The following is an 18,261-nucleotide window of genomic DNA, read 5'->3' as shown; positions in this document are numbered from 1 at the left end:
TCCCCTTGTACCATGTACACCCACCCTCTAAAGTAGTACCCATCTTTATTAATGCTGATGGTGTTGTCAGGCTCCCACGTACTCTAGGAGGGTAGGACCTGTATGTTGTGTTCAGTCCTGTGTTTGCTCTGCCTGGAATAGAGCAGGTACATAAGAAACGACCGTTCAGTAAATGAGAGTGTGTGAACTCAAGGGGAGGAAACAGTGTCCAGGAGGAGGACATAGTTGGCAGGGAGAGGCAGATTGGATTATGGTTAAGAACACGGCTCTAGTCAGGTAAATCAAGGCTTGAGGCCCACTTCTCGTAACCTGGCTCAGTCTCATTTTCCTCATCTCTAAAATGAGAACAATAATGGTAGTGAACAGAGCTGTGAGATTAAATGAGATGTGTAGAGATAGAATCTTTTGTAGGTTTCTAGTACTTATGGCACCGATTACCCAGTATTCCAGTGATTTTTTTTTGGTCAGAATTTCATACAGGTGAAAGTCAATTCCTATTCATCTTTTTATCCCCAGCATTTAGTATTTAGGATATTCAGGAACTGTTTGTTGAAATGAATTGATGTATATTAGAGATGGGTCATTTTGTAGCTCTGAGTAACCAGACATACAACTTGAATATTGACTCAGGCTCACTGTAACCCTGTGATTTTGGGCCACTCCTTCCCAGAGACATAGTTCTGAGAAGAGATCAGATTGACAACTTTTTCATTGCTGAGCCAGCTGTATGATGTGGGTTCCAGTAGGTGTGTCTCCTTTGGGCCATAAGCTTGCTGAAGTATGGGTGGCAGTTCTCGAATTCTTGTATCTTGTCTGGCCTAGACAGTGCCAGAATGGGAGTGCTTCTGGCTCATCTTGGGCGAGGTTCTTAGAAGTTCTCAGATGGTGTGGGGGTAGTGGCAGCTGCGGGTTCCGGGAACTGTTGATACTCGCAGTGGGACCTAGAACAGATATAGCTAGCTCCTTTTGATCTGTGGGATAAAACTTACAGAACCTGGAAGACTTAACTTTTCACATCTTACTTACTTTTCACGTCTTTATCTTCTTTTTAAATTAAAACAAACAAATAAAAAGAGTAGCCGTCACATTGGAGTAAACATTGAAATAAGGAATTAACAACAAAAAGAGTCCAGCCCTGATCCTACCACTCTGGCAGAGCAGCTCTTCATTTGTGTCATGCCTCTATTTTAATTGAATTTAGGCCACTGAGATGTCCCAGTTTTGAAAATCTGGGCATGCTGTGATCCCAATGCCAGCAGTTTTTGCCCTTCTTTTGTGCCATAATAACAAGCTTTGTCTAAACTCATGTGGAGTAGCAAGAGATGCTGTACCGAGCAGATAGGCCATTTTTAACTGACACACTTGTTGGAAATTTGCTTAACTTTCAGATGAGTTCATTTTCAAGAAGAGTCTGTCAGCATAGCAAGTAAAACTAGTTCTGCTTGATTATTAACCATATCTTTCCTACTATATATTTTTTTCCTGCACATTGAACACGATAGTGGAGTCAGTGAGGAATTTTCTCTCACATTTCACAGCTGCAGAAGTCAGATTGTCACCATTTGCTGACAGGCAGTTGGCAGGAAGTACCAGAGTTGAAGGAACAGAGGCTTAAGAGGTACTGTAGGCCTGTCTCTGAAACCAGTTGATAGTTTAAGAAGCTCCTACCATCCCAAAGAACAGAGACAGCTGTCATCAGACACTGGTTGAATTGGCTGTGAGGTCCTGGGACATACCAGGCCTGCGCACTGCTGTGGCCTTGCTGCAGTTCTTTCTGGACAGGCTTCACGAGTATTAGTCCTTCTGTTAATACCACATACTTGACAGTCTTCAGGAGAGTGCTCTTCTTCTCTAGTACTTTACGATATGATTAGAGCATTTGATGATGCCATCCATATTAGTGCCCAAAGATAGCTATTGTGTCTTTTTTTTTTTTTTTTTTTTTTTTTTTTTGAGATAGAGTCTCACTCTGTTGCCTGGGCTAGAGTGCAGTGGCATCAGCCTAGCTCACAGCAACCTCAAACTCCTGGGCTCAAGCAATCCTGCCTCAGCCTCCCAAGTAGCTGGGACTACAGCCATGCGCCACCATGTCCAGCTAATTTTTTATATATATTTTTAGTTGTCCGGGTAATTTCTTTCTATTTTTAGTAGAGATGGGGTCTCGCTCTTGCTTAGGCTGGTCTTGAACTCCTGACCTCGAGTGATCCTCCCGCCTCAGCCTCCCAGAGTGCTAGGATTACAGGTGTGAGCCACAGCACCCGGCCATAGCTATTATGTCTTAATCTCCCATCTATTTCTCTGGTCCCTGCTTATTTTAGAATCAGCTGATTAGGAAATTTAAAATTATATAAAAGTGTTAAGCGTTTTTAAAACCTCTCACTACTTAAAGTCATTACTGTTTTCAAGGACTGTCTTAGACTCTGGGGACATATGATGAACAAAAACTCAGACAAAGACCTGCCCACAAAGGGTTTATAGATAGATGGAGAGATCAACTTAAATAATTAGATAAGCAAATATGAAATTGCAATGTGACAAGTGTTAGGAGGGAGAGCTACATAGGGCTGTAAGAACCTGGTAACAGAGAAGGCTTCCCTAAGGAAATTAACCTCTGGTCTGGTGTCTGATGGATATGCAAAATTCACAGGGCAAAGCCGGGAAATAAAGACATTCCAAACAGGAGGAACTGCCTATGAAAACAGCCAAGATGGGAGGGAAGCAAGGCAGGTATGGGAGGCTGAAAGAAGGCCCGTAAAGCCAAACACACAAAAGAATGAAGAGTGATGGTAGGAGACCAGATTAGACAGGTACACATAGGCCAGGCTGTGCAGGGCCTTGTAGGCCACGTCAGGGCATTGTCTTCGTTCCACTACTAAGCCAAAGCAGGTTGTGTTCTGAAAGGACCACTCCTGCTTTAGGGTGGAGAATGGCTTGTAAAGATGTAGGGAAACAGTTGGAAAGCTATCACACAGGTTCAGGTAAGAGATAATAATAGGGTGGTGCTGGTGTGCAGAAGAGAGGACCTTGGTTGGGTTCTAGATCTATTTAAAGGTAATGGCTATTGCAGTTCAAGCCATGGTAAAAAAAAAAAAAAAAAAAAAAGATGAAAAGGAAAAAACTTGTTTTAGTTTAAAAATAAATAAATAAATAAAGGTAATGGCTGGGCATGGTGGTTCATGCCTGTAATCTTAGCACTCTGGGAGGCCAAGGCGGTAGAATTGTTTGGGCTCAGTAGTTCAAGACTAGCCTGAGCAAGAGCGAGACCCCATCTCTACTAAAAATAGAAATAAATTAGCTGGACAACTAAAAGTAAATAGAAAAAATTAGCCAGGCATGGTGGCACATGCCTATAGTCTCAGCTACTCAGGAGGCTGAGGCAGGATTACTTGAGCCCAGGAGTTTGAGGTTGCTGTGAGCTAGGCTGACGCCACGGCACTCTAGCCTGAGCAACAGAGTGAGGACTCTGTCTTAAAACAAAGTAATAATAATAAAGGTAATATGGCTAGAATTTGATAATAGATTGGATATTGAGGGTAAATTGGGAGGAAGTGTAAAGGGGGTCTCTTAGGATGACCTCAAGACTATATATGCTTGAAGGGAAACACAGAATTGACCAGATAGTACATAGCAGTGTTACTCATGCTTGGAGCCTTTCCTGGAAAGTGGTGAATCAGAAGATTCCCATTGAACTCTCCAGGGTTGGTTGGAGTGGCAATCAGACTTATGCCTTAGACTCAGAACCCAGTGGAGTAAGTCATGAGAGGTAACTCAGCTGGTGTTGAGAAGTCTCAGTTTGTTATTGACTTTCAGCAACTTGATCTACTTTAAATAAAATCAGCGGTTGAGATAACTTTTCTTTTGTACAGCATGCCTGCGCAGGTCCTTCCTCAGATGTGCTACTCTCTTAAGAAAGCCGTTAGTCTGCTCTTGGGGTCTTGTAGTGGGTTCAAAGTACTTTCAATTGCAAAAGGTAAGATGCATAATGATCTAAATCATGGTGGGCTGCTAGAAAACAAATACTATTAATAGAAAATGATATTTCTTTTTCCATGGCTTCAGACATTCCTGGATAGTCAAAGCTTGATGTAATTAGAGCCAAGTTGAGTGTTGCTAAATTCAGGAGTTTCTGATCCACAGAAAAAAGAATTGGGAGTCCTCCCTCAATTAATCAATTTAATGTGGGAAACAGGATTGGGAGGGAAGTAAAATTTGTTATACTTATGTGACAGAATCTTGAATAATTATAACTCTTCTTTGTTTACTCATGAGAGGAAAGGAGAATATCAAAGAAAGGAAATCAGTAAGAAGCACTGACGTTACTATGTCCTACAATTATAACAAGTCCCATTGCTGGGTACATGTATCGGGTATTTACATAGATATCTCTTAAGGCCTTCATATTAGGTAATATTTTTTCCTTTTTTTTTTTTTTTTTGAGACAGAGTCTCGCTTTCTTGCCTAGGCTAGAGTGAGTGCCGTGGCGTCAGCCTAGCTCACAGCAACCTCAGACTCCTGGGCTCAGCGATCCTACTGCCTCAGCCTCCCGAGTAGCTGGGACTACAGGCACGAGCCACCATGCCCGGCTGATTTTTATATTATATATATTAGTTGGCCAATTAAATTCTTTCTATTTTTATGGTAGAGACGGGGTCTCGCTCAGGCTGGTTTTGAACTCCTGACCTTGAGCAATCCGCCCGCCTCGGCCTCCCAGAGTGCTAGGATTACAGGCGTGAGCCACCGCGCCCGGCCTATTTTTTCCTTTTTATAGAGGAGGAAACTAAAGCTCATTCAGGTTAAATGACATGCCCGTAGGCCATGCCTGTAGCTATCAGAGCTGGATTTGGACCGTGGCCTCCACGTTTGAATTATTTCAGTTTTTAGTACATGTACAAAGAAAAGATTGAAAAGACATGGAGAAAGACAAAAACTTAAATTATTAGTACTATACTGTATTAAAAATATAACTTTCTACTTTAAAAAAAGATAAATTTTAAGATACACATGGATTCCCACCTAATATGGGAATACATTTTTTTCCTCCATCAGATTTTCTATTTATTAATAGTGGAAAAAACAAAGAGTATTAAATGTTCATTCTAGAAAAGTTGGGCAACTTTGAGGAAATGAAATGTCTGTGTTGTGTCCTTTCAGCACTTTGGTGCCACATGCAATGGAAAGAAATTGTGTTTTGGAACCTTTAGGGATGTTGCCTCTTGAAATTTGCCCCTCTGGCTGGGTAAAATTAATCTAAGAACAACAATTCCAGTTTTTGACTCAAAGCTATTGAAATGAGCATTTATAAACATTTTGATCTATCAGAGCTTCATTGGACCGCCCCCAGCCCCAATTCTTTTCAAGGTCTTTCTGGAAGGGCCCTTCCCTTTTTCTGCCCCTCCTAAGGTGCACCAGGATCATCATAGTTTTGAGAAGATGTGCCCTCCGAATGTGAACTTGGTAAGAATCCAGACAATTGACTTTTTTGAGAACCAGTGAGTGAAAATGGCCAGGCTGCCTCTCAGCAGATCCTCAGGAGTGATAGCTGACTTTAACTTTCACGTGCTTTTGTACTGTATTGGCAATCCTTATATGTGAATACAGTTCTCTTAAAGGAACTTTTCTGATTTGTTCTAATGAGTTTTATAGTAAGAGTTTCCTACTAGAGGCCGGGCGTAGTGGCTCACGCCTGTAATCCTAGCACTCTGGGAGGCCAAGGCAGGAGGATCGCTTAAGCTCAGAGTTCAAGACCAGCCTGAGCAAGAGCGAGACCCTGTCTCTACTAAAAATAGAAATAAATTAATGGGACAACTAAAAACATATAGAAAAATTAGCCAGGGAGGCTGAGGCAGTAGGATCGCCTGAGCCCAGGAGTTTGAGGTTGCTGTGAGCTAAGCTGATGCCACAGCATTCTAGCCTGGGCAACAGAGTGAGACTCTGTCTCAAAAACAAAAAAAAATAGTTTTCTAATAGAAGCAATGAACGCTAAAATAAATATCTCTTTTGCAGTAGGAAACTGGAAACCATGTTTGTTAGAACTGGTACCCAGTAGTGAAAAATGTGGGCTCTGAGTTAAACAAGAGTTGGGCTGATCCTTGGTTAATAACTTGTTTCCTATAACACCTCAGACAAGTTACTGAACCTATTTGAGCCTCAAGTTTCCTTCTCTAGAAAATGGAGATAATAATAGTACACGAATACCTTGGAGATATTGTAGATTCAGGTCCAGACCACCTCAATAAGTATCACAGTAAAGCAAGACAAACACATTTTTTTTGTTTCCCAGTGCATATAAAAGTTATATTTAGGCTGGGTACAGTGGCTCATGCCTATAATCCTATCACTCTGAGAGGCTGAGGTGGGAGAATCACTTGAGCTCAGAAGTTCGAGACCAGACTGAGCAAGAGCAAGACCCATTTCTACAAAAACTAGAAAAATTAGCCGGGTATGGTGGCCCGAGCCTGTAGTCCCAGCTACTCAGGAGGCTGAAGCAGGGAGATTGCTTGAGCCCAGGAGTTTGAGGTTGCAGTGAGCTATGATGAGGCCACTGCACTCTAGCCAGGGTGACAGAACAAGACTCTGTCTCAAAAAGAAACCAAATAAGTTATATTTATATTGTAGGGTATTAAGTGTGCAATGTCTTTATGTCTAAAAAGTATGTATTTAAAAAAATACTGTATTGAAAATGCTAACAATCATCTCAGCCTTCAGCGAGTCATAATCTTTTTGCTGGTGGAGGGTCTTGCATTGATGTTGCTGGCTGCTGACTGATCAGGGTAGTGGTTGGTGAAAATTGGGGTGGCTGGTGTCAGTTTCTTTTTTTAAGATTTAAATCCAGGCTCATCAGACTTCAGCACCTATTGGCTTAATCACTAGGTCATCCTTCCTCCCAGATAGCAGTTTCTTAAGACACAATGAGGTAGGGTGCATCAGTTTGAAAAGAATCTTTTTTTTGAGCAGATCTCAACAGTGGGCTTAAAATATTCAGTAAACCATGCTGTAAACAGATGTGCTGTCAGCAAGGCTTTGTCATTCTGTTTAGAGAGCACAGAGTAGTTTTAGCATTTTTTGGAATGCTAAATGAGCATTGGCTTCAACTTAGTCACCAGCTGCATTAGTCCCTAAGGAGAGAGCTAGTCTGTCCTTTGAAACTTTGAAGTCAGGCATTAACTTCTCCTTTCTAACTATGAAAGTCCTAGATGGATTTTTCTTCCATTGGAAAACTGTTTAATCTCCATTGCAAGTCTGTTGTTTAGTGTAGCCACCTTCATCAGTTATGTTAGCTAGATTGGCTGCAGCTCCTGCATCAGTACTTGTGCTTCCCCTTGTACTTTTATGTTGTAGAGATGACTTCTTTTCTTAAACCTCATGAAACAACAAACTCTGCTAGCTTCCACTTTTCTTCTGCAGCTTCCTCACCTTTCTCAGCCTTCATAGAATTGAAGAGAGTTAGGGCCTTGCTCTGGATTAGGCTTAGGCCTAAGGAAATGATGGGGCTGATTTGATCTTCTATCTAGACTACTCAGACTTTCTCCATATCAGCCATAAGGCTGTTTTGTTTTCTTATCATTCTTGTGTTCACTGGAGTAGCACTTTAAATTTCCTTCCAAAACTTTTCCTTTGTAGTCACAACTTGGCTGTTTGGCACAAGAGGCCTCACTTAGGGTCTGTCTCAACTTTTAACATGTCTTCCTCACTAAGCTTAATCATTTCTAGCTTTTGATTTAAAGTGAGAGACATGTAATTCTTCCTTTCACTTGAGCACTTAGGGTTATTTACTGGCCTAATTTCAAAATTATTGTATTGACTGGAACAGCCAGTGGATCTGTCACAACACATGTAACATTTGACAATTAAGTTTGCCATCTTATGTGGACATGGTTTGTGGTACCATAGAATGATTACAATAGTAACATCAAAGATCATTGGTCAAGGCCTGGCATGGTGGCTCATACCCGTAATCCTGGCACTTTGGGAGGCCAAGGTGGCAAGATTGCTTGAGGTCGAGAGTTTGAGACCAGGCTGGGCAACAGAGCAAGACTCTGTCTCTATAAAAAATAAAAAAAATTAGCCAGGCGTGGTGGCATGTGCCTGTGGTCCTAGCTACTAAGGCTCGGGTGGGAGGATGGCTTGAGGCCAGGAGTTCAAGGTTACAGTGAGCTGTGATTGTACCACACTACACTCCAGCCTGAGCAAGAGCAAGACCCTGTCTCTTAAAATAAAAGTCACTGATCATAGATCACCCTAACAGATATAATAATAACAAAAATGTTTGAAGTATTATAAGAATTACCAAAATGTGACACAGACACATGAAATGAGCCCATGCTGTTGGGAAAATGGCACTGATAGACTTGGGGTTTGCAGCAGACCTAAGCACACTTTATCTGGGAAGCACAACAAAGCCAAGTGCAGTGAAACAAGGTATGCCTGTCCTAGAGTAGTTGCTAGGATTAATGATATTCTAATGAAGAGTACTTATCTGATACATAACAGAAGCATACTAAATGTTGACTGTTGTCTTTAGAGTTAAAAGCCTACAATTGAGGTGGAAGGTGAGCCTGTTAAATAAACATTGTGGAGGCTTTGATCTTAAGCACAAAGTTAGACTCAACTGTTACTTAACTACTGCTCAGAAGCCTTTTTGACTTAAGATTTTCGGTATTATTTCAAACAGGTGAGTTTGTTTATGATCTAGGTTTTGGATGAATAAGGTTTTTTCTAATTTATTTAGTGGCATTTGAAGTAGGTGCTCACATACCTTTGGTGATTAGATTACTTTTTCTTAGACATTGCCTTTTCAGCACTAGCAGACATCTTACTGTGTTACTCTGACCTCTCCCTGTGCAGTGCTGAAGGAAGTCTGACGAATGGTGACAATTTTAGTAGGGAGTTGAGCACTGTTAGGAATCTTGGTGGTTTTTCTGTCATCCCCTTTCATTGTTGAAATTACCACTTACTTCATCAAATGTGTGGCTCCTGGATGACTTAGTTGCTTTTTGAGTTTTCTTTTTTCTCTGTCAGATCGATTTTTGGTTAGGAGCATGGTGCCAACATTAAAATGCGTTTAGCATTGTTCTAGGGAAGAAGAGGAGTCACCGCTTTTAAAATGAAAAATGTATGCTAAGCTTTTGGGGCATTTGACAAAGGTGAAGGTGAATGGGAAAAGGTCCTCAGCCTTTTTTCTTGTAGAAAATGCTCTAATTATAATAGATTGACATTCATCTCTGAAAATAAGGTTACGTGCTCTGAGTGAGCAATTTGGAATGGAGAGAATGAGTCTACCAGAGTCTTCCTGTTTTTAGTGAGGGAAAGCCACCAAGGACCTTGCCTCCTTTTTGGACACAGACTCACTTTCATATAATTTTGACCTTGCACAGACTCTCTTTATGCATCGTCTTATGGGGCGGGCAATATATCCCTTAATTCCTATCTTTCGAGATGAGGGCACTGAGGCCAGGACAACTGCCCAAGATCCTCCTGATGTTTTTTGTAGGCTAGAGCCCACCCGGGATCCTGGGTTAGTCCTGTGCTTTTTCCTGAAAGATGTTTATTGAAGATAGTAAATACTATGTGCTTAATTCACTCCCCTTAAAATCTTTCGATTGCTCCCCACTGGATAAAGACCAAACTCCTCAAAAAGGCTTACATAGTCCTTCAGGCTGTGACCCAGCCCCAGTCATCTTTCTCACTTCTCTCATGTTACTTGCCTCCTTGTGTTTGTACCTTCTATTTTCTTTCTTCCTCTCTCTGTCCACTTACTGAACTCCAGCACATTCCTTATGAGCCACTTCCCTAGAAGGACTGGCTTGGACAGACTCCCCTCACTTCTCTCCCCTCTGTTGGTCTCCCTACAGTTAGGTGCTCTACTTTTTTGCTCCTGTAACCCTTGTCAAGACTTTTATTACAGTTTTTATTATGATTGTAAAAGTATGCCGGTATTATCTATCTTCTGTTTATCCTTTAGTGCCTGGGACCTAGGATTTGGTAAGGATTCATTTAAATGAGCTTTGTCTCTCATAAATTATCTTCTCCCTGTTCATGTGAAGACTTCAGCTAGCTTTTGAAGCTAACATCTTCTGCTTTAAAAAAAAAAAAAATTAAAAAAAAGTGTGTGTGTATGTATGTATAAATATATACATATATAGCTTTGGAAATGACAAGGCTAAGAATGATGGATTTTTTGTTGTTGTTTTAAGTTTAAGTCACTTTCTGCCTTTGTATGTGTTTGGAGTGGGTGGGGCAGGGCATGTGCATCTACACCCAGAGAGATCATGCAGGGAATGTGGTGGTAGCAGCCAAGGAAAGCCGTTCAGGGGTGTTATCATCAGCTGGATAATGGCGAAATCCTCTGAGGGCCTTACTGTTTGGAGGCCTTATACGTCCTTACCCCACCTAAAAGCCACACACTTGAGGCAGTAGATGCTATGTCTGGCATTTGACTCTTCTCTGCCAATCTTTGTGAGGTGGTGGCTATGACCTTAGTTCCTAATCCTGTGGCTCTAGATATATTGTACATTGACATGTTGGGTGACATTTGTGGTTTCTCTATCATCAATGCATTTGACCTGAGTCAATATCTTTGGTGACAATTAATAGAAACCCGCACTAGCTATTTTATGCCGACAAGGGAATTTATTATAAAGATACAGATGTGACTCATGGAACTATGGGTCAAAGATGTGGTTGGGCCCAACAAAAACTGGGGAAGCCATGAGAGTCCAGGCCATTATTTGTGTGGCCAAGAGGCGGGCTTTTATCTCTCATATCCTCTTCATGTTTCTGTTCTCTGCAGAACAGCTTTCTCTGCTTCTCCATATTTGTGGCCAAATTTACAGGTCTCTAGTTTAAGCAGCAAGCTCGATTAGCATCTCTTAGCCCTTTAGCCAAATTAATAGGAGAGAGAAAATGATTAGCCCATGTATGGGTGTATCCTTAGTTTCCCCATGCAGTTGCCTGGGGAGGAGGTAGTTTACTCCAGGAGGTTGTAAGAGCAGGAACAGTAAGTAGTCTGGGGAAGTGGGGTGGTGGAGTTGGATAGGACAGAATCCTAAAAGAGAGCTCCTGATTGTTTTGTTTCTGGAATGTAAAGAAAGAATTTCACTAACCAGTTAAAGAGTTAATGTAGGTAGTTTTGGATAGTATAACTTCCTTCTGCTGACATAACAATAGGCTAGTCTTCTCCAAACTTGCTCCAGTGTTTGAACTGAATTCCAACCACCAGTCAAGATGATCTCTATAGTTTTCCAAAAGCTGATTGAATTTAATGAATAACTTTACTCTCTTCTCAGGGAAAAATTATAGAACCTGTCAAAAATAATTGTGCTTTAATTTAGTTCTTTGCCAATGACAAATGATGAGAATGCTCAACAAGAATTTCTTTTTTTTTTTTCTTTTTTTTCTTTAATAAGGTTGGCTATTTAGGGATCAACAAGAATTTCTAAATCACCAAAACACTCATAGCATTTACATGTGCAAGAATGGTCCATCTTTCTTAAATCCCAGAGCTATGCATCAGAATCATCTGGGGAGCATTTTACAAAATGAAAGGGCCAGCCTACATCTCCACACTGAGTCCATAGGCTTGTGGGGGACCTGAGAGTGTGTAGTAACAGGCTTCCCAGTGATCTGACTTGCCCCAAGTTTGAGAAGCCCTGCCTCAGAGGGACTTGAGGTTTTTGGCATCTCCTGAGATGGAAATTGCAGTCACCTCCAGAATAGACCATATCAATATGGGCTCTCTGGAAAAGCCATGGCATTCTTTTTCAGGCTCAAGATGGGCTTTCTAGGCCTGGTGAGGTGGCTCACACCTGCAATCCTAGCACTCTGGGATGCTGCGACGGGAGGATAGCTTGAGGTCAGGAGTTCGAGACTAGCCTGAGCGAGAGTGAGATCCTGTCTCTTACTGCAAATAGAGAAATTAGCTGGGCGTCATGATGTGTGCCTGTAGTTCAGCTACAACTACTTGGGAAGCTGAGGCAGGGGAGGATCCCTAGAGCCCAGGAGTTGGAGGTTGCTGATGCCACTACATTCTACCCAGGGCGACATAGTAAGACTCTAAGAAAAAAAAAAAAAAGATGACCATCTAGTGTGTCTCTACCTTAGCTGTACCCAGTTTTCTTCTAATACCATATTTGAGTCTGAATTAACAAATTTAGAAAACTTTTCACACTCAGAATTTTCTACAAAAAATCTAGTTTTATTTGTTAGTAAAACTTGTTGTGTCTTGTAGAATTTTCCACAGTCAGAATTTGATTGATTGCTTACTCATGGTGTGCATTTAATATGTTTCTCTGTCTTAGTATTTCTTTTTGTTTTTTTTCTTCTTTAAGAAAGGATATCCTTTTATCATCCAGGCTGGAGTGCAGTGGCACAATCACAGCTCATTGCAGCCTTGAATTCCTGTGCTGAAGCTGAGACTACACGTGTACACTAATATTGGCTCATTTTTTAAATTTTTTGTAGAGACAAACTCTCACTATGTTACCCAGACTGGTCTCAAACTCCTGGCTTCAAGCAATCCTTCCATCTCAGCCTCCAAAAGTGCTGGGATTACAGGCGTGAGCCACTGAGCCTGGCCCTCTGGTTTCGTATAAATTGGTTGATTGGCATGAAACTTCAGGCAGACTGAGGTTAGATATTTTGGCAAGAACACTTCATAGATGGTGTGACAGACATCATTACAAGGCCCATCTGTCTCTTTTTGTTAACAGTCATGTATAGTCACTTTGGTCCGTTAATTCATTAAGGTTTGCTAATTATCTTTGAATATCCAATAAACACAACCTAAAATAGAGACACTTAAATATATTTTTATTGATGAACAATGACACAGAACCTGGCCTGGATTCCCCATTAGAAGTGATTGCACCCCTTGGCACTGTCTTGTGGTTTTAGGTGGCTTAGAATGGGCAAAGAATGTTCCAGCTGTCTTTACTGAGTACTGGTGATCTACAGAGTAGATGGATCAGTGCTGACTTGATACATTCACATTTTCCTGCCTTCACGCCTGCCCATATGTGATTTTCTCTCAAGAACACACAATCTCCTCTTGCTTCTAACCTTTGATTCTACTAGAGGGAAAAGGGGAACCACGCTGAGGCATGTATTATACTGTCTTTCTGACTCTGATTGAGCTGCCTTGCTTTGCTGTGTGGTACTTATTCCTTATAAGGAATGCCTGCCCCTGCCCCTTTGTTGTCAATCCTAAATAATTAGTTTAATACATTGACTGAGTACAGATACAGGCTGCTGTAAAAAAAAAAAAAAAAAAATACATTGACTGTCCCTAACTTGTTGAAATTTTCTATCTTCCTTTAGTTAAAAACACTTTTAGTCCAGTCGCGGTGGCTCATGCCTATAATCCAAGCACTCTGGGAGGCCGAGGTGGGTGGCTCGCTCAAGGTCAGGAGTTCAAAACCAGCCTGAGCAAGAGCGAGACCCCGTCTCTACTAAAAAAAATAAAAATAAATTAATTGGCCAACTAAAAAATATATAGAAAAAATTAACTGGGCATGGTGGTGCGTGTCTGTAGTCCCAGCTACTCGGGAGGCTGAGGCAGAAGGATTGTTTGAGCCCAGGAGTTTGAGGTTGATGTCACGGCATGCTAGCCCATGCAGCAGAGTGAGACTCTGTCTCTAAAACAAAATAAGCAAACAAAAAAAAACCACTTTTTGAAAAAGTAACTAGCTTGTCAAAAAACAAAGAGCTCCTGAGGGTATATGATATTTAATATGTGTATCAAAAGCATGGATGCATGTTGTTAATGTTGAACCCTTAAACAAAGAAAAATTATTACCCTCTTTTCTCTCTTAGGAAATTCACACAAATGAAAAGGAAGTAACAGAGAAGGAAGTAACACTTCACTTGTTGCCAGGTAACCGTCATGTTAGCATCATAACCCATATGCAGCTCAAAGCCAGTGGTAAATTACATCAACCAAATCTTGCTATATATAAACTCTTTTGTTTTCATTCTCTTGCATGTGACAATAGTGAGTTGGACAAAAATATCAAGGTCTTTAGTTCAGTAACTGCACACCTGGGTCTGAGTATTACAACATCTATAAAGAATTTTTCTTGTTTCCTCTTCCCCCAAGCTAATGAAAATAAACCTGGGAAATTCTCACCTCTTTCACAACAAATGAGGCCTTTTTCAGGTCATCCTACTTGGTTCCATCTAGTCAGTATGTTGGTTAAGAAAATGTCAGTCCCCTAAAGAGTCTTACATCCCATATCCTCTTCCCGCCCTTGAATGGTGCGGCTGCCCAGGCCTCCCAGGGCAAGCTTTCACGAGTGGGCTCACCCATTGGTCTATACTTGTTCATCTGAGCAGCATGTACAGGGATTCTGGGGTTTACCAACCCTGGAACCCTCAGGGCTTTGCACTTCAGTCTTCGGTCATTATGAAGGAGCCTGGATTGGTTGAATATTTTTGAGATGGAGGAAAGTGACTGTTGCTTAAGTTACAATCATTTCGGAGTTCAGGAACAGAAACTACTTGATGTACAGGATATTCTGTGATCATTTGTGTATTTAATTCTTTTTGTACTTTCTTTTTCCCAATCCAAAATAACTTTTTTTTGATAAGTTTTTTAGGTACATTTTTCCAAAACAATAGAGGTTTCATTCTGGTACTTTTTGTTTTATCCCAGTTTATTGAGGGGATATGAATCTCTGTAAGTTTCTGTCTGATCCACCTTATTTGGTAAAATATATTGGACTCCTATAACTTCTTTTGATATTTTAAATTTCAAAGGCTTTTTTTTTCTGTAATGATGACCTAAACCTTAATTCATATCTCCTGTTATTTTCCCTTTTCTTGGGGTTATAGATTCCAGAATTAACTTTTTTTTTAGCTTAGTGTTACGTATATTCTCCCCTCTCCTGGATTCCTTGATGGTCTTTTCTAGGTGTGCAGTGGTGAGTTCACAGTTAACTTCTCTGAGCCTCAGTTTCCTAAACTAGTCTAAGGTCATTTCTGGCTTCCAACTCTCATGATTCCAGACTCTGTACCTGGTACAAACAAGTTGATTATTATGGCACAGCATGCTGTGTTTGCAGAGGGTCTCACAAGGAATGTTTGTTAGCTAGTGCATGCTAGTATCTGGTCTCTAGTACATGACCATGGGAGGGGACTGGCCTGGTCTTGGAGGGAACCTTATTAATAAAAGCTGTTTCACATTGGGAATTGAAAGCACAGGAAGCCTTGCTCACATGTCTTCTACCTTAGGCTTAGCTGAGACATTTTTTCTGGGACTATTTTAAACTCTAATGAGGCCCTGACTTCATTGTTTTCTTCAAACTCTGTGGTCTCTCCAAAGGCTGACCTAGTGACAGAGCCATCTTCTGGTATTTCCTTAGTGTTTTAGCTGGAGGTAATTAACCCCTTGAGAGATGGGGAATTAAAAAAACCCAAACACCATAATATGAGCCCCTTCCAAGTGTCTGAAACTTTTGTTTTTATATTGAAGCTAAACTAAATGAATTTTGAGCCAAAAAGTAAACATGAAAGACCTTGAAGGAGATATGCAGAGGGAGATTATGAGGTGAAGATGGTAATCTGCTAGATGAGAAGAAAACTCCTTTTTGGTTTTTTTAGTTGCAAAGCATTTATACTTAGTTTTTCATTTCCCCCATAGTCTTCTCTTCTCTTTTTCCTGCCTTCATGGGCTTCTTTGCTTCCAAGGAGCAGAGAATACTTACCTGTCCCCCAATATTAATCTTTATAACCGCACAAGAGAAGTGCTCTGTTTCCAGGCACTGCAGCTTCTCACGTGGGCTGGACGCCCAGATCAAGAAGGTGACACATGGAGAGGAAATACTCTCCACTAAGAAAGAGAGGAAACAGTTTTTTTCCCACAAACCTCTGACCTCCTTTTTCCTCCCAGCATGGAGCCAGAATGAGGGTGGTCATGCTTCAGGAGACAGCAGCACCTCTTATGTGTGAGGAAACTGCCTGGAAGCCCTGGGGCTGGGGCGACACCCTGCTCTCTCCTAGCAATTCCATCATTAGAAATGGCCCCCCTCACAGGAGAGTGGGCTTGGGTTCTGCATTGTGGGGCATGCCAGCGGGCCTGTGTGTCTGCTCATTTAGGGTATTGCTTCTGTGGGACATCTGCCTAGGTCAGAGCAATAAAAACACTAACATCTATGCTTGAAAGTGCAGCTGAGATCATTACCACCTGTTGGGAAACTTCCATTATTCCCAGTGAAAGACAGAAGAACTTGTCCTGCGGGAAGGTGTGTCTGAGCCATTTTGATTTCACTTGTTGATGGTTAATACTCTGCTTCATCATCTCCCCTATATTTTGGCTTCATCATCTCCCCTATGTTTTGTAGCTCCTGCCATACCAAAAAGTATAAAGTTCTGAAATGCTGCATTGTATTGTGTTTGTCCTTACATAAATAGGGCTGAAAAGCTTTCAGTGTTTGCATACTGTACATTTCCTCAGGACTCTAAGGAGCACTTGTTTTGATTTGTACCAGGTGAACAGCTGCTTTGTGAAGCCAGCACAGTACTGAAGTATGTCCAGGAAGATTCTTGTCAGCATGGGGTCTATGGGAGACTTGTCTGCACAGACTTCAAGATTGCTTTCTTGGGTGATGATGAATCTGCATTGGATAATGATGTATGTATGAGCTGCATTTGGCTGAGTTGGGGGCAGCAGTGTAGTTGTGGTTCTTTTTTCCTAGCTTCTCAATTACTCCACCCCCCAATACAGAAACACAAAGGACAGAAGTACTGTATATATCAGCTGCATTTGGCAGAGTTTGGGGAAAACCGTGTAGTTGTCAATTTGTCTTTTTCTCAGCTTTTCAATTACTCCCCCCAGCCCCAATAAATACAAACAAAAGACAGAAGTTCTTCTCATCACTGGCCTGCTCTCTGTCCTTCAAGGTCTTCTTTCAGCAGTAGAACCACTTAGAAATTTTCCACCTGTGCCTCATGCCGTGTTGGCTTGCTTTGACCTCACAGGTTGACACTGTCAACTTTTTCTTAAAAATACTAGTTCCCTATATTTTCTTTATACTTAAACTCATCCTCAAATTCAGGAACTAAGTTCAATAATGAAACTGGTATTGAATGCCACCTTTGATTTTTATGTTTAATCTGAACCTAGTAGCAGTGTCCTAGTAAGACTGGCCTGTACTTAGAAAGAATGAGCAGTTGAGTAAAGAGAGAACTGCGCACACTACTAGGAGAGCCCCATATGTTAGTGGAAACCCAGCCAAGAGTCTTTCTGGCACCCCTGTGCCAGCCATGTCAGACCACCCTTGCTCTTTAAGCAGTAACATTGGTGCTGCCTCTTCCATCTGCTCTTGGTTCATAGAGTGATACAAAAACACCATTTACCAGAAACTGGAGTCTCTCTGTATTTTCTTCCTAAAGCTAGCTTCAGGTAGCTCCATCAGTCACCTATTCACATTAATGTGGAGAAAAGCTAATCTGCACATCATTTCCCCACATGTCTCCAAGTGATCATGTGTGGCATGATGGGTTTGCCTGAGAGCAGCCCAGAAATGGCATGTTCTGCCTGAGTTTGAAAAATGAATGCTCACACACTTCACTGTCCCTTTCTTAGAGATGTGGCTACATTTCCCCATTTTTCTTAATACAAGTGAAGAGTGATTTGCTCTGCCCATAAATGTTTAACCATGCACAGAGAGGAATCACAGTTGTTTTCTTTTGAATTTTTTAGGAAACTCAATTTAAGAATAAGGTTATAGGAGAAAATGACATTACACTTCACTGTGTTGATCAGATTTATGGAGGTAAGTATCAGTTTTCCCTGGGGCATTACCAGCCTTTGAAAGAAAGGATAGCTGATAATGATGATAATAGTTTTATGACCATTTATAATTTACTAAAATTTTTTCACATATATTATCTTGTTTAAATCAGCTTTATGGATAAAATTGAGATGCAAAGTGGCACTGAGCTAGAGCAGCTTGAACTTGAACTTGGAACCTGTTATTTCTAATATTTCACACATTGCCATTATATATTACATGTTGATTGTACTTTTGCTATCAGTGTTAGCTGTGTAGGTTTTACTTTACAGGCTAATTTGATAAAGGTCTGTTGTATTGCATTAGGATATCTTTTCTGCTGACTAAACAAGCCTCTCCTGCCAAGCCTCTCTCTGTTCCACTTCTCTATTTTTGTATTTAGGACATTTTCAGAAGTCATTAAGTAACCATTTATGATCTCAACACCAGTAGGTGCTGAGTGGGTGCAAATTCTGGGACATGCAGGGAGGTGTCA

General features: G+C 41.1%; 1 protein-coding gene across 2 annotated transcripts in view; it reads left to right on the top strand.

Moving 5' to 3' along the window:
• MTMR12 (myotubularin related protein 12) overlaps positions 1 to 18,261 on the top strand; it is a 76,675-nt gene that overhangs the window by 17,808 nt on the left and 40,606 nt on the right. For both annotated transcript variants that reach the window (XM_076007959.1, XM_012738445.3), the window contains exons 2-4: positions 13,810 to 13,870; positions 16,482 to 16,624; positions 17,696 to 17,768. In XM_076007959.1, the coding sequence (XP_075864074.1) occupies positions 13,810 to 13,870; positions 16,482 to 16,624; positions 17,696 to 17,768 (277 nt within the window). The remainder of the gene's footprint in view (positions 1 to 13,809; positions 13,871 to 16,481; positions 16,625 to 17,695; positions 17,769 to 18,261) is intronic.

The sequence above is a fragment of the Microcebus murinus genome, chromosome 11 (assembly GCF_040939455.1).
Source record: "Microcebus murinus isolate Inina chromosome 11, M.murinus_Inina_mat1.0, whole genome shotgun sequence".
NCBI lineage: Eukaryota > Metazoa > Chordata > Mammalia > Primates > Cheirogaleidae > Microcebus > Microcebus murinus.
This window is presented reverse-complemented; position numbering and strand designations above follow the sequence as displayed.